Source organism: Zootoca vivipara, chromosome 1, assembly GCF_963506605.1.
Source record: "Zootoca vivipara chromosome 1, rZooViv1.1, whole genome shotgun sequence".
In the NCBI taxonomy this organism is placed as follows: Eukaryota; Metazoa; Chordata; class Lepidosauria; order Squamata; family Lacertidae; genus Zootoca; species Zootoca vivipara.
Genome location: NC_083276.1, coordinates 97,384,101 through 97,400,102, shown reverse-complemented (window position 1 = coordinate 97,400,102; position 16,002 = coordinate 97,384,101). Strand labels below are relative to the sequence as shown.

General features: G+C 42.9%; 1 protein-coding gene across 1 annotated transcript in view; it reads right to left on the bottom strand.

The window, feature by feature from the left end:
• Positions 1 to 1,109: 1,109 nt before the first annotated feature.
• Positions 1,110 to 16,002, bottom strand: part of THSD7B (thrombospondin type 1 domain containing 7B) — a 216,094-nt gene continuing 201,201 nt past the window's right edge. The window contains exons 19-26 of the mRNA XM_035130631.2: positions 14,208 to 14,353; positions 12,817 to 12,976; positions 10,874 to 11,047; positions 10,071 to 10,166; positions 7,381 to 7,463; positions 5,863 to 6,055; positions 4,900 to 4,987; positions 1,110 to 1,342 (exon numbers count right to left, since the gene is read on the bottom strand). Of these exons, the coding sequence (XP_034986522.2) occupies positions 1,261 to 1,342; positions 4,900 to 4,987; positions 5,863 to 6,055; positions 7,381 to 7,463; positions 10,071 to 10,166; positions 10,874 to 11,047; positions 12,817 to 12,976; positions 14,208 to 14,353 (1,022 nt within the window). The 3' untranslated portion in view covers positions 1,110 to 1,260. The remainder of the gene's footprint in view (positions 1,343 to 4,899; positions 4,988 to 5,862; positions 6,056 to 7,380; positions 7,464 to 10,070; positions 10,167 to 10,873; positions 11,048 to 12,816; positions 12,977 to 14,207; positions 14,354 to 16,002) is intronic.

The window sequence follows — 16,002 nt, the reverse complement described above, 5'->3', positions numbered from 1 at the left end:
TTAAAGGGAAGCACCAACACTTTGAATTGTGCTCGGAAATGTACTGGGAGCCATACATAATTGCAACATGAACCCATTTTGAATCCCTCTCTCATACATTTGGCTCATGAATGTGGTATGATTAGGCTATTAGGAGATTTTCATTCTGTTGGACCAAAAAGAAAGCCTTTTACTGACAGAGATTGCAGTGTGCCTTGATCAACATTCCCACACTCTTTAGCTTTTTATTTGCTTATAAATACATGTCAATACCACAAGATGGCACTTCCTTACTTGCAACATATACTATTACAAACACGTATCTTCTTCAGGATGTTCAGAATGTAGACTTGGAAACCTTTTTAAAACGCAAGGCCTTCTACAAACAGTACTTTTTGTGTGTGTTAAGATGTATAATAAATAAGGTCAAGAATAAACTTTAAAAAAAAGAATTTACAAATATTCCAGATAATAAAGTTTAAAATACAAAAGCAGAATTCATATTAAACAAACTGAATTACAGTTTTCAATGGTTAAAAATGTATCTAAATGGCTTAATACTAATTTAAAATATATATTTGAGCACTTTCATCTTTCTGGTCATCAAAACATCTGCCCGTTTGTTTTTTCTTCTTCTTCCACTTCAAAAAAACAGGGTTACAAAGCGATCTGGGTCTTGTGCTGCAAAAAAATTCCCAGTGCTTGTTATCCTGCTCCTCCGATCTCAATCCCATCTAAGAAACCCAAGAACTTAGAAAACGAAGGGAATTCCAGACATCTTTGAGAAAGGTATGAATCTGTTTCACAGTCCAAATGTAACTCAAATGTAAACACTAGAAAACTCATTGCTGAAAGAGGTGAAGAATAAAGAAGCTTGCACTAATATAGTGCGTAATGATGCCATGTCGAACTTGTCCTTTTCAGTAAATGTCACCTTTCCTCCCCCCAGGATTGTCATGCTTTTAAAGATAAAAATCAGTAGTAGCCTGCAGATTGACTTGTTTATCCTTATTCCCATTGATAAACAGGAAAGATGCATTTCTCAGGTCCCCCTTGGGAAAAGTGTTGCCAAGTTATAGTAGGTCCTTGAGTGCCATGTTCTTCAGATAAACCCAAAGGCAAAACTGCTACATTTGCAAACTGTATTCTGCCCATGTGTATCAGCAATTGTGAGATGCTTCCAAAAAACATAAATAAGATCCAAACCGAAAAAGGTGGGGGGAAAGGTGGGTGGGGAAGCAGTTAAGGCAGTTGATGTCTACATTTGGATTTCGGTCCACGTTACATGTCAACGTCTCCATCGTAGGCTAGGGTCAGACACTTCGGTTGTGGAGGAGCATGTTGCTGCTGCTTTGGCTTTTTGCTAAAAGGGGGGAAAACATCTCTTTAGAAAACTTAAAGTATGAATTAAATATAATGCAGTGGGCTTCTGGTTCAGCTCTGCCTTAATGGAGGCAGCCCTCACAACAGCAGGAGATAGCTGGTGAAGGAAAAACAACCATGATTGAGGGTAATCTGCAAGATCTCATCAAAATCTCGCCAGAACCCACCATTGCTGCTGCACAACCCAGGTAAGGGAGGCTTTGGCAGGGGGTGGAAGGCTCTGACAGTGGAGGCAAAACAGGGTTGACCCTAGCATTAGGCAGCAGCCTCAGGTGGCAGATTCTGAGAGCCAGGGAATGAACAGAACTACCGTATTTTTCGCTCCATAAGACACACTTTTCCTCTCCTAAAAAGGAAGGGGAAATCCCTAAGTGTCTTATGGAGTGAAGGCACCACCTCCTCTGCTCACAAGAGCATTGGGGTGCTGTGCCTCACCCAATACCTGCTCTTGCGAGAGGCGGGCAGCAGCGGCGCGGAGGAACAAGGACAAGTGGCGAGAAAGCCCTTTCTCCCCACTCGCCCTTCTGCCCGCCTCCTCCGCTGGCAAAAGCAGGCATTGGGGCAGTGCGCATCTCCCAATGCCTGCTCTTGCGAGAGGCTGGCGGCAGCGGCACAGAAGGACAAGGACGAGCAGCGAGAAAGTCCTTTCTCCCCACTCGCCCTTCTGCCGCTGCCCGCCCCTCCTCGGTGAAGCATCTCCTCCCCCCATCGCCGCTGCTGCTCGCAAAGCCTGCTTTTAGGAGTGGCGGGGGGGGGATGTTTGACACAGAGCAGGGAAGGAGGGGCAGGCAGCAGCTGGCTGCCACCCGCCTCTCCTTCCCTGCTCCGTGAAGCATTGCTATGGGGTTTCCCCTCTGCCTCCCTTTTGCCGGTGTCGGCAGGCAGGAGAAGCCCAGTAGCATCACTATCGGGCTTCCCCTGCCTCCTTCGACACCGGCGAAAGGGGAAGCCCGACAGCATTGTTACCGGGCTGCCCCTTCCTCCCCCACCCCCTTCGCCGGACTGGTCCCTCCGCCTCCTCTGCTCGCAAGAGTAGAGCAGCCGCGTTTGGGAGAGGAGCTGTGCTATGCATCTCCCAGTCCCTCCACCACCACTGCCTCCTCTGCTCCCCCTCCAGTGCCCCCCCTCCCAGCCTTTTAGAGGAGGAAAACCAGAAAAATATTTTTTCTTGTTTTCCTGCTCTAAAAATGAGGTGCTCCCTATGGCCTGGTGCATCTTATGGAGCAAAAAATACGGTATGTGTTCCTGCTCTATACACCCTAAGCTAGTCTGCTGTCTTCAAGTGCAGTGGAAGACACTCTCTATTTGCCAGCAATGAAGTTAAGACCAACTACCAGTCTTTTGTACATGGATTGGGAAGGAGATGCCATTTTATCCTTTGCCTCAGGCAGCAAAATGTTTTGGGATAGAGCATAGGTATTCTGGCTAGTAGGCACTGCTAACTTTTCCTCCATGAATCTCCTCCATGCTATAAAGTTTAAGCCATTTCCTTCCTTCCTTCCTTCCTCCTTAACTAGTCTTTTGGACTCAAAAGCTCGCTCACAATTTTGTGACATTTCAGTGGGTCATCACCAACCGGGACTGCAAAAGTGACTGTTGAACCCATCTTGATATGCATGAGATCATATCCATAGCTGTCAGGTTCTCCCTTTTTTTAAGGGAAATTCCCTTATGCTGAATAGGCTTCCTTGAGAGAAAAGGGAAAACGTGACAGCTAGGATCCTACCTCTTCTGCTTTCCTTATTTTGTGGGATTCTTTCTGGGGTTGGGCAGAAGTGTATTAATTTGGCATGCAGAGGACTGGCAAACAGCACACCATTGTGTTCCCTGCTATGGGATAAGTGACAGCACTTTGCTCCTCCAAGGGTGCTCATGCTCAGCAATCCACCTTCTGTTTCTTACACTATACCCTTTTTATTTTCAGCTTGTCATGCTTTTAAAAAGTGCCTTCCATTTTTCCTTTCTGTTTGGAATTGTTGGTGATTAAACCTCCCTGGTAACAGCTTTGGTAAGAGCTGCTCAACAGTGGGACAGACTCCCTCAGAAGGCAGTGGGCTATTGAGGTTTTTCCACAGGGGTTGGATGGCCATCTGTTGGGGATTCTTTAGCTATGATTCCTGCAAAGTTTAGATTCCTAAAAGACTAGATGACTTCCAACTCTGTTCCTGTGGGTGTAGTGACAACATAAAATGATGCTCTGAAAGTACACACGGTTCTCTCTTGTACAGACATATTATTTTGTGCTTCATCCTAAGAAAAAGTGACAATGTTCTCAAATACCACATTCTTTCCTAATTACATCCAACAGAAAACAATGTGACATTGGAGTGTTATCCTTGCAAGTTATTTATCATTTTGATTTATATTACAGTGGTGCCTCGCTAGACGAATTTTCGCTTAATGAAGATATTTTGCAATCGGAGGTTGCCTCGCAAGACGACGAGGTTTTCTATGGCCGCCGCTTCATCTTGCGAAGCGTGCCATAAAAACCTCTGATCACAAAACCTACAGGCCATTCCTCTAGCAAAAGGGGAACAAGCTGTAGCGTGGGAAGAAGGAAAAGGAAGATGAGCTGTCAGCGCCTCTCAGCTGATCTTTCTTCCCACGCTACAGCTGGTTCCCCTTTGTGTTCTGCTGGTCTCTGCCAGTTGCCGCGAGCAGTGAGAGTGGAGAGACCAGCGGAACACTAGTGCGGGAAGACCCTTGTCCAATCCCGGCTCTGTCCGGCAGGGTGGGGGAAAGGCGGAGGGACGGATAATTCCTCTGCTTTCCCCCCACCCCGCCTGTCATACAACACAGAGCCAAAGAGCGGCGGCTGCTGCTTGCCGGGGTTGACGAGCCCCGCAAGCAGTGCCCGCCGATCTTCATGTGACAGGCGGTGGGGAAGGCAGGCAGGCAAGAGAGCAAGCGCCTGTCTGCCTGCCTTCCTCGCCGCCAGTCCCCCAGATCTTCATGTGACAGGCGGGGCAGGGGAAAGACGGAGGATTGTTCCTCCGCCTTTTCCCCACCCTGCCTGTCACGCAACACAGAGCCGAAGATCGGCGGGCGCTGCTTGCCAGGGTTGACAAGCCCTGGAAAGCAGCGCCCGCCGATCTTCATGTGACAGGCGGTGGAGAAGGCAGGCAGGCAAGAGAGCAAGCGCCTGCCTTCCACGCCACCAGTCCCCCAGAGACCATAGGAACGCATTGATTAAGTTTCAATGCATTCCTATGGGAAACCGGGACTCGCTAGACAAATTTTTCGTAGGGTGAATTGAGTCCTGGAACGAATTAAATTCGTCTAGCGAGGCACCACTGTAACATGATTTGAGTTCATCCATCCTGGTTCTAGTGAAGTGCCGGAAACTGGGATAAAAACCTATAAAATTAAGAGCCAGTGTGGTCTAGTGGGTTTAGGCCAGTCCCTGTCTCCTAACCTACCTCACAGGGTTGTTGTGGGAAAAGCCTGAGAAAAGGGGGTGGCATTTATACCACCTTGGGATATAAATGCAATAAGTAAAATAAAACAAAGAAAAGAATAAGTAGACAGAATACTTACCAAACAAGGTATGAGGTGAATATTAGTGAAATTATCATGAGAAACCCACCAGCTGATACTCCATAGACCCATATTTTAAGTTTTCCATCTGGGTCAGAAAAGGGAAGAAAATAAAACGAGGCAAATTGTAACTTTTAAACACCGAAATGAAGTGATTATCTAGCTATGAATATAGTAAAAGGAAGCATATACGCAGAAATCCATGTACCATGCAATGGTGAGATAACAAATGCTGATCAGTTGCTCCTATTAGAGATGCCAATTTAGACACAAAAATAAGTTTCTCTATGCACATCAGCACCATCAACTCCACCAAATTCTGGTCTGTGGGTGTGAGACTGCATTCAGCACCATGGGTGGACCTGTAACCTAACACATAATCAATGCTGCCCGAATCATCTACTTGTTAAGGAAATAAGAGCAGAAGGCTATGCTGAATCCTCCTGTTTGCTTGGCGGGTGATCAGCCCTGTCAGTGCTCACAGTGACAAGCAATCTTGGGATACAGGGCATCTTCATCAGCCCAGCAGCAGGTGTGCAGCCTTCTGCTTGATTCCCAGTTCCCTGGATTGGGACCACTGTGATTAGAGCCCAAAGCAACATGGAGGTGACTGACAGATGCAATTAAGAGTTTTGCAGAAAATATCAATCTACGAATTAGACTAGTTTTTACCCTCATTGTATGGCAGTCTCATCTACTAAAGACAACTGTACCTTTCTTGGTTAATTATGTGAGAATTATAAAAAATGGCATTGGCAGTAACACTGTAAATATTGCAGTGATGTTTTGGCACAATTTTACAATGTAATGTAAATGGAATTCAATGCATTTAATTAAGTTGCAAATGAGAGTTTGCATATCCTGCAGCAACGTTTCTAATTGCATGATCCACTGTGCACTAATTTTATTTTTATAGTGTGTGGATTTTAAAAAGTTCTCACCATATTTTATCTTTTTTTTTACCTGGATTAAAAGGCTGAATGGACCATCCTTTGAAAATATCATGCATTTTTGAGTTGACGGGTTTATGTTTTGCAGCATTCGTTTTGACATCAGCTTTCTTATCTTCTAAACCAGGTATCTTCATGCAGTAATCCAGGAAGCCATTTGATCTCATTATTTCTGTATAGCCTCTCTCGCAGCCGCAGGTTCCACTCTAGGTAATAAGAACGTATTCAGCCCATAGAAACTCATCACAAAAGATGTTTCTGCTAAGAGGTTGCTGGCTTTTCACAGGTTAACCTAATGCCAAACGGTTTGTGTATTTGTTTAAGTTTAAAGCCCAACCTATCCCAAAGGCTTAGGACAGATTGCCAGTATTGTACAAACTGATAAAAGGTTTTTTTTAAAAAATCATAGTAAAGCAATGGGGGGTCTGCTCCTTTTTTTTTTTTGCTTGGTTTGGATAAAAGCATTGTAACAGAAACATAGATCACAAAATCCATCTTTGCAAAAAAAAAAAAAAAAAAAGGTCACGCCAGTGAAAATCCTGCAATGTTAGAAAGACTTAAGTTGGTAAAAAATACCTAAGGCTAGGCAGGATGACATGGGAGCAAGCCCCCTTGCATTCAATTGGACTTATTTCAGATAGGCATGCATGAATATGCAGTGCTGCTGTTGCTTGTCTATATCATTTCACATTGTAACTGGAAGATCAAAGATATAAATGCTAACCTTCCCAACATGCGGGATTTGTAAGTGTAGGTATGTACAAACATACCCCCCTGCATGTGGAATCTGAAAAAAACGCAAACAGCAGGTACATCATGGCTCCTAGTCATGGTTGCTATCACTCTATAGGCATTGATTTTCAACATGTTAACTTTTCAAGGTGTAACATCTACCTGATTACTGTGGACACTTGGGTTGCAAATGTGATCCGTGCAGGAGCCATGTTCACAACCCGCAGCTGTGCATGCGGGGGTTGTGATTCAGTGTCTCTGCGCATGTGCAAAGCACAATTTAGCGCTTCTGCGCATGTGCAAGTGCTGAAACCCGAAAGTAACCCATTCGGGTGCTTCTGGGTTTGGCGCGGGATGAAACCTGAAAAGACGCAACCTGAAGCATCTGTAACCCGAGGTATGACTGTACTTATACCAGACCTATCCTACATTTTCATTACAGGTGCTGATGGCACATGATCTGAATATTCTTTCTGGTGGACAAGGATAATGTTTTTCAGGGGCTCACAGGTTTATATCTAAAATTACAATCAACTTTTCCTGAACATGTGAGTGAAAATAAGAAGAACCAATGTTAACTAGGTTTGGCAAACCACAATAAACCACCATGCATATATATTCTGCATTATTTTTCCACAATGATATCTAATTAAATTATTGGATTATCTCACTAGGTGGTGTCCTACACATACTAAACAATGCCTCTAGGCCGTGGGTGGGTGTTGCAAAGTCTAAGCACAATGTATTAGCTGTAAAAAAATGTTAATTCTGACTATATAAAGTACACAATCTGGATTACCTGTGTGCAGTAAGAAAAGGGCTTCCGACAGGCTGGGCTGCAATGCCTGGTTGTAGCTGGCTGCATCTGAACAGAACAACCCCCTGTAAGAGCAAACATCAAGAGAAATAATCAGAGGTACATTTCAAAATAAGGAAAAAAAATCCTTCCAGCAGCACCTTAGAGACCAACTAAGTTTGTCATTGGCATGAGCTTTCGTGTGCATGCACACTTCTTCAGATAGTGATATCTGTAAGGGAACTTTACTTTGCTGCAACACTGCCTTTGGCAAAAAAAGAAACAAATGCCAGTGCATTCATATCAATTTGGCTGTAAGTCCTAGAAGTTTTGCTCCCTGCCCTGCAGGCCTTTTCCCACCTCCAGCTACAAAAGACAAGGCTGCTGAACAGACTCTTGGCTACGGTGTTATTTAGGGGAGGGCTGTTGCTGTTGTTGAGGTTGTTGTTGTTTAGTCGTTTAGTCGTGTCCGACTCTTCGTGACCCCATGGACCATAGCACGCCAGGCACTCCTGTCTTGCACTGCCTCCCGTAGTTTGGTCAAACTCATGTTCGTAGCTTCGAGAACACTGTCCAACCATCTTGTCCTCTGTCGTCCCCTTCTCCTAGTGCCCTCAATCTTTCCCAACATCAGGGTCTTTTCCAAGGATTCTTCTCTTCTCATGAGGTGGCCAAAGTATTGGAGCCTCAGCTTCACGATCTGTCCTTCCAGGGAGCACTCAGGGCTGATTTCCTTAAGAATTGATCAGCCCTGAGTGCTCCCTGGAAGGGAGTTGTTGAGGTTACTTTTTTGTATCTTACTGAGCCTAGGGCTTGCTGATCAGAAGGTCGGCGGTTCGAATCCCTGTGACGGGGTGAGCTCCCGTTGCTTGGTCCCAGCTCCTGCCAACCTAGCAGTTCGAAAGCACGTCAAAATGCAAGTAGATAAATAGGAACCGCTACAGTGGGAGGGTAAACGGTGTTTCCATGCGCTGCTCTGGTTTGCCAGAAGCGGCTTTGTCATGCTGGCCACATGACCAGGAAGCTATACGCCGGCTCCCTCGGCCAATAATGTGAGATGAGCGCGCAACCCCAGAGTCGGTCACGACTGGACCTAATGGTCAGGGGTCCCTTTACCTTTAATTTGTTCACTACGCCTGTGTACTTTTTGATGTTTTGCTTATTGTTTTATCACTCCTGTTATATTTGTAGTTACGTAATTTTGTATACGTTGTAAGCTGCCTTATGCATGGCTTTAACTTTGGAATGGCAACATACAAATAAAATTATTTATTGTTTGATATTACTCCTGGGATGCATTAGCCTTTAAATGAAATGAACTGAAGTGACTTTCTCCCCCATTGTAATGGCATTCCCACTTAGGTATAAAGTGATCATGTTGAGTCTGCTGGCAAATGTGATTCAGCCCTTCGTGAATTTGGTGATAATTCAAACCAAATCACTATCCTTACTGAATCTGAATTCTTTGATACTGCCCTAAGCATTTCTAAGTGAAAGGAACAAGGGGGAAGGCTTTAGGGAATGAAGGAATGAATGGTACAGAGATGAAGAAATGGAGAATCGGCTATTCCTACTTGTACTTGTGGATTCTTCTTTTGTCTCTGACATTCATTGTGTTGTCAGTGAAAATGGATATTCCAACTTAAGCACTTATCCTTCAGTTCTGTTAGCATGATTATTATTTGAAACCTGGTCTCTGTACAATATTTGTATAATACACATTCCATTAACAATGAAATCAAGTGGGTAAATTAATAGCAGAGTCAGCCAGAGCTAATTGCTTGCTGGCAACTTTCTGCCATGTATGTACCTGCTCTCAAATCATTCTTTATTTGGGAGGGCTGATCCCTCCATGTTGCAGTCATTGTGTGTGCATATTCCCGCCTGCAGTAGGTGGCTGAACTATTATTTTATGTAAGATACTATGGTAATAATCTGATTCAATCAACAGGGATTCATGAAGCGGCTGAAAATCAAAAATGAATCATAATCAAACAATAGGAACAACAGCAACTAAAATAAAAATATGACAACTGCCTTATACCATGTCAGAGCATGCCAGCTAGTTCAGTATATACTGAATTGCAGTGGCTCTTAAGGGTCCCAAACTGGATACATTCCCAGGCTTACCTGGTAATGGTAGGGATTGAACCTGGAACCAGCGGTATTGAAAATACTTGCTCTGCCACTGAGCAAGTGGTAGAGCACCCTGTCGGCAACAATGAGTCATATTTTTAAAAAGCTGAAGTAAATGGCCATTGTTTTAATCTACAGTCATACCTCGGTTTAAGTACGCCTCGGTTTGATTGCTTTCAGTTTAAGTACTCCACGGACCCGTCTGGAACGGATTAATCCACTTCCCATTACTTTCAATGGGAAAGTTCACTTCAGGTTAAGTACAGACTTCTGGAACCAAATGTGTACTTAAACCGAGGTACCACTGTATTTCTAAAATACAGCAGGGGTGAAACTAGGTGAACAAATGAGAGGAGGACATTTCAGGTTAAATAGATACTGTGTTCCTCCAAATTCTGGTTCTCAAGAGACCACTAAAATAACCCTCAAAGCGAATCCCACATACAGGAACATTTCCTTTTCCTCTTAAACCACATCGTCATCATTATCATCATTGTATAAGTCATAGTTCTGGAACATTTCTAGACTGTGTGCAGTAGACTCGAGGATGTCCCTACCTGTGACGTTCACCCCATCAGAACGCTGGCACCACACTGTGCGTTCATTATCTTGCCAAAGACTCGTTTTCCATACATAATTATAGCACTTCCCTCCTGTATTCCAAACAACAAGGCAACATTAACCAGTTTGCAAGGTAGCATGTATGCATGCATTTACAACGTATCCTGTTTTTCTTTCAGATGAAATTCAAAATTTCCTAATAGGCAAACAGTTAAGGCTGTAATTCTATAAACACTTAGCTGGGAGTAAGCCCCACTAAGTTCAATTGGCTCATTTCAAAACAGAGGTTTATGGGATTGCACTGTAAATAAATTATACCAAAACATGCAAAGAGGACACACATGAGGGCATTTGGCTGTGCTCATTGTTTTCCCATTTAGTCTACCCCATCCCCCCCTCTGCCATTCACCTCCTACTGCCTTTGAAATTTTTTGGACATTGTGGGGGTGAGAAAAAAAGAATGTTTAAAGTCTAATTTCAAGGCATGATTAAACATCAATTACGCAATAATAACGATTAGGCTGAGTCACCTAAGGCAACTAATTCTGGGTCTCATGGAAGGGCAGGAAATTTATATTTTTCTTGTCAAGGAGGGTGAGAGATGCAGGTGAGATATTCTGCCTCAAGTGTAAATAACCTGACTGGCATTGAGTACTATGCACCTTGACTTGGAGAGGTATCATTTTCTGTTCTGCCTCAGGCAGCAAAGTGTCTTGGGCTGGCCCTGACAGCAATAACAAAGTAGTGTGAACGCTTCTCAAAAATACAGTGAAAGGGCTGAGCATGAAACATTCCCTACCGGAGCATGGCCGCGTCTCCAATTCTTGTTCAGGGCAGCTGTCTTGGTTTTCAAAAGACTGAATTATAAACGTTCTTGACCGAGACTGACGACCCATAGTCTCAAAGCTCCTGCCATCTATACACGTTAATTCACAAGGGCTCCACTCTGACCATTCTGTCAAATGACAATCACCTGTGTGTAAGAAGAAGGGGGAAAGAGGGACTTCTATAGCTCTATTACTTACGTCTCAGAAGGTTTGAACTTGAAATCACGGCAATGCCAGTTGGAACTTAATAGGTAACACTACTTGTTCTGCTATCTCTTATCATTCAAAATCAGATTCTTAAAAGGTTTAGACCATTCATGGTAATGACTTTTTTTAAGGTCCAGGGAGACATTTTTTCAGATAATACATGTTAGGCTGACATCTAGACTATTTTTCTTCTTCTTTCCTGACAGAGGATAATATAACTTGCTTGCTTGAATTCATCTACATGGTGTTTTAGCTAACATTTTACTGGATAGATCTGGTATTTGCATCTAGAAAAGTAGCATGAGCATTAAAAGTATTAAAGTGCAGGTTCACTGCTGTTGCAGGATGATAGAGAAAGGTTCTGTTTGGATGCTCAGATCTGGGCTTTACCCATTGTGCTCATCCCTGCCACTGCATTCCCTTATTGGCCTCCCCACCATCTATTCCAGGCATAGGCAACCTTGGATCTCCAGATGTTTTGGAACTACAACTCCCATGATCCCTAGCTAACAGGGCCAGTGGCCATGGATCATGGGAGTTGTAGTTCCAAAACATCTGGGGAGCCAAGGTTGCCTATGCCTGATCTATTCCTTTGGGTTGGGTTGAAGATGGTTCAGTCCCCCATGACTGATGACTCTCATATTCAACTGTTGAGAAGCATGGCCTCCTCACAGAAGTGAAAATCACAGCGCCAAGCAGCAAGTGTTGGATTGGGAAGCCCCTCTAGACCCAGGATTGTGGAAAACTATGTCTGATTTGCAATGCAGCTATCAGGAAGGAAGGTCAATTTGTCACTGAAGCAGAGTAAGGGCTTAATCAAATTCTGAGCATGTGCTAAAAGCCTCACATGTGAAAAATGTAACATCAGCTTGAAATAAGTCTCATTAGACATAAGTGCAGGGTCACAATTTGGGAGTATGTGCATACAACTTGTTATGAAAACAATGTGTAGTGATAATTCATATGATGTATCCATTATTTATAAATCTTACCATCACTACTGGTCATAGAATCATAGAATTGCAAAGCTGGAAGGGATCCCAAGGGTCATCTAGTCCAAGCCTCTGCAATGCAGCAATCTCTGCTAAAGCATATCATGACAGATGACCATCCAACCTAGTCATTCTAGATATGTATGCCCATATGACTCACTTGTATGCTATGCACACATTCAGTAAAGTTGAACCATGTAGAACGAAGGTGTGCATGTTCCTAATAGAAGCCTGGGAAGAATCATAGAGAGAACTACAATATTGCTCTAGCTTTGCATAGAATTCTTAAGAACTGCAGGGTTGTGAATGCCTTTCTTAATGTGATGGAACTCTAATTAGAAGAAGTTTTCCAGTATATTATAAATGGGAGAGCATCAATCATGAAAGTGCAATATGTGAAATCAAGAATATTTACTTTGGCTTAAAGGCCAATCTCTTAAGGGACTAAGACTGCAATCTTATGCACACTTAACTGGGAAATAAGCCCCATTGAACACAATGAGATTGTCTTGGAAGTCAAAATGGACTCTGTGCGACTTGCTCCAGAGGAGTCATGTTTAGGATTGGAGATCAAGGAAGATCAGAGTAGGCTGCAGATATGCCTATTATTAGGCTGCAAATGTGAATCAAATTATAGTGTCATATTGTCTTGCAGAACATGACTATCTGTGTGCGTGCCATTGCAAGGGCAAAACAAAGTCCTCCACAGAGTTTACCTGGGCAAGGAACAGAACACGGAAGCTGCAATGCACTATCTTTAGATGGAAGCTCTCCACACAACGAACTTTCCGCTTGTTTAGATGTTGCCGATAAAGAGCCATCATGTGTCATACATGTGAGATCCCGTACTTGGAATCCGTCCCCGCACTGTCCACCCTAAGAGAAATAATGGAAGTTTATGGTACTAAAATAGCTCTTACTACATTAATAATGAATGCTAAGTATACTGTATAGATCCTGTCTCCTGGAAGCATCCCAGAGCATTTGTAAAGTGAGCAGATTATGTGCATATAGAAGATGTGGCCTTTCCTATTTCCAGTTGCAGTCCCACACAACTGAGGGAGGTTTGTTAGGTTACCAAAGGATGCGTATCCAGTGCACTCTGAGCATCAGATCTTCAGAAAGTGTCACTTCGCAGGAGGCAAAGACAAATCCTCTCCAAACTTCTGGAAGACCTAGATGAACTAAAAGCCTAGCTCCATACATTGCTCTATGTGCTAATAAAATTATATGCAAGAGGAAGGGGCTTTGTTCATTTCTCAGAATATATGTAACGGTGACAATTTTATACGTGTCTTTTAAGCAGATATCACAACTTTCTCTCTGCTATAGTTTCCCCTGTGCATCATCCAATTATTTTGACATGAAGAAAGCAAAGCAGATCCCATCCTCTCCCACATGAAAAAAGTTGTGTGTGGAAAATCGGTTTAAAGTTAAGGCAATATATTGGATCAAATGTTTCAGAAGAAGCATGATCTAAGAGATATAAATGGGGAGAGGGGTGGAAAAACACATGAGGCAAATCAGTGCAACCTGAATGTGGCATGAAGGCAGAGGGCATGCAGGCTGCTGGTGCTGACAAAGCAGAGGTATATATTTTTGAGGCTCTACAGCGTTTACATTTTCAGACCATTAAAAAAAATAATCACCCCAAGGAGAAAAGGCACACTCAGCACTTCGTGCAACAGCTTTAAACCATACTGTTTCAAGGCCTTTCGAGGTACTGAGACAGACTACATAGTGTTCTTAGTGCAAAAGTCAATTTCCTTCATGGCAGAATTCACTGAAATTAAATCATGCTTTGATCTAGGGTTGCTGCTATAAAAAAGATCTATGACACTCATCCCAGTGCTATTAGAAATGTATGTTCCTTTGTCATTTGCTATTAAATTAGTTTTTAATCAGCTGCTTACTAGCATTTATGATGAATTCGCCACAATTTGATAGGAATTTCCTCCTGTTTTCAGGAATATTAAAATGGCATTGCTCTCTGACCTTAAAAGCATATATTCAGTTGTCTCGTAGTTCTGCAGCATGTGGAGAACAGCTATGCACTTTTTCTACCTGCAATACTAGATCTTCCAATAAGCCAGCACGCAACAGATACCTTGACTTTGCATGGGGACCATTCGCCAATAACCCAGCTGTAGCAGGGCTTTACAACACAGCTTCTGTACTGGGTGAGCTCAGTCGGGCAGGGTCTTCCTTCTCCTTGTGCTTGTAGAATTATATATCTGGTACGTAGCATCTGACCTAAACAAGCAGAGGGGGTTATTCTTAAATGGATCATACACTGTATTAGAGAAGTTCTCAGACTTGCCTGCAGAGGCTCAAATCACATAGGGGCTCTGTCCCTTGCAACCTCTGTTGCTGGGAGCAGATGCAAGAATTATTGGGGAAGCAAAGGCGCTTACAAAATTCTCTCCCTGACTCACCTGCCGCCACTCCTAAGAGGTTCCAGCTGCCACTCTGCCTATGAATCACCATGTAAGGGATGGCTTTTTCCTCTTATAACAGAGAATAAGAAGCCTTACTGCACATCAAGCTGTGGATCATGCATGTCCCAATGTCATACTCAAGAGTATTTAGCACCACACACACCCCCACACACAAATCCTTATGCACATTAATGGAAGTGAAACCTCTACAGCTGGACTAGATGATCCTTGTGGTCCGTTCCAACTCTACAGTTCTATATTCTATGTGCATTTCCTTTGGGCCAGAAGGATGGAGGAGCCCCCCCCCTCACTCCAGGCTAATGGGGAACCGCTGCAAGAAGGCAAAGTCCTGGGCCTGCAGAACATTGCTGGAGCTATAATACCAATGGTGCTGTTATACTAATGAGAGCATATGAACATTAAGTGTCTGAAGACTGTAATTGGATGTTTCTTGCATACGTCCCTGGCAGATCTGCCCTCTCCTTCCCTTAATGAGAGCCTCTGTTGGTTACTCAACTTGATAAAGACAGAAAGCCTGCCAGTTTAACACAGTCTTCCGAATTACATGGCTACCATTCAGGAAACTCTTTCCATTTCAATAACAAGCTGTCTTCTAATTGGAATAGTGTAAGAGAAAACATTTCTTCTCTGGGTCGTCCTCTGTGCCTGGGAAGCAGAGGATTAAAAAATGAGATAGCTGATACTTTAATGAATGGCATTCAGCACTATTATTCCAGAAATGGTAACCTAATTTCTTTTCCTATTCACTGAGTTAGGGATATTTCGCTGAAAATAAATAGGTTCTTAATGGAAATTGTAAAAGTGGTTATGGACAGTAATGGCCATTACAATGCTTGCAATTTTTCAGCAACAATAAATGTAATTTGGTCGTAAAACTCAAACTTCATCTGGAGGGGGGAAAGAGGCAGTGGAAACATATGGCAATTGTTACTGTGAAACACAGCACTGCCATAATTATTAATTTTGGGGAATATCCCCCTCTACTTCACGATTTTGAGATTTAATGAAGTCTATCACATATACAAAGAAATATTCACTGGAAAGTATGCTAAGATATGTTTTAAAATAAATATATGATTAACCTAAAATATAAACAAGGGGGTGACTAAACAAGTTCACCAGCACTACTTTATATTCTGCATTTATATACTTTGCAAGCCATCATTTTCATTAAGGTTAATTATGGAAGGGGAAATGAGCTTAATAATAAGGATTTTTTTAGCTTCTGCAATACTTCATTATGATCCACCTTATCTTTATTGATTAACTTGCCATAGAACAACATGAAAGCAGCACAATATGCTAGTTTGTCATCAGTTCTATTAAGCCTTTGCCTAAAGAGATGGAACTTAAAAATGAGTTTAATTAAGGAAACAGCGAAGCATTTCTATCAGCTGCTACTAATTAGCAACACATAGTAGGCATGCTTGGGTGAAGAAACAT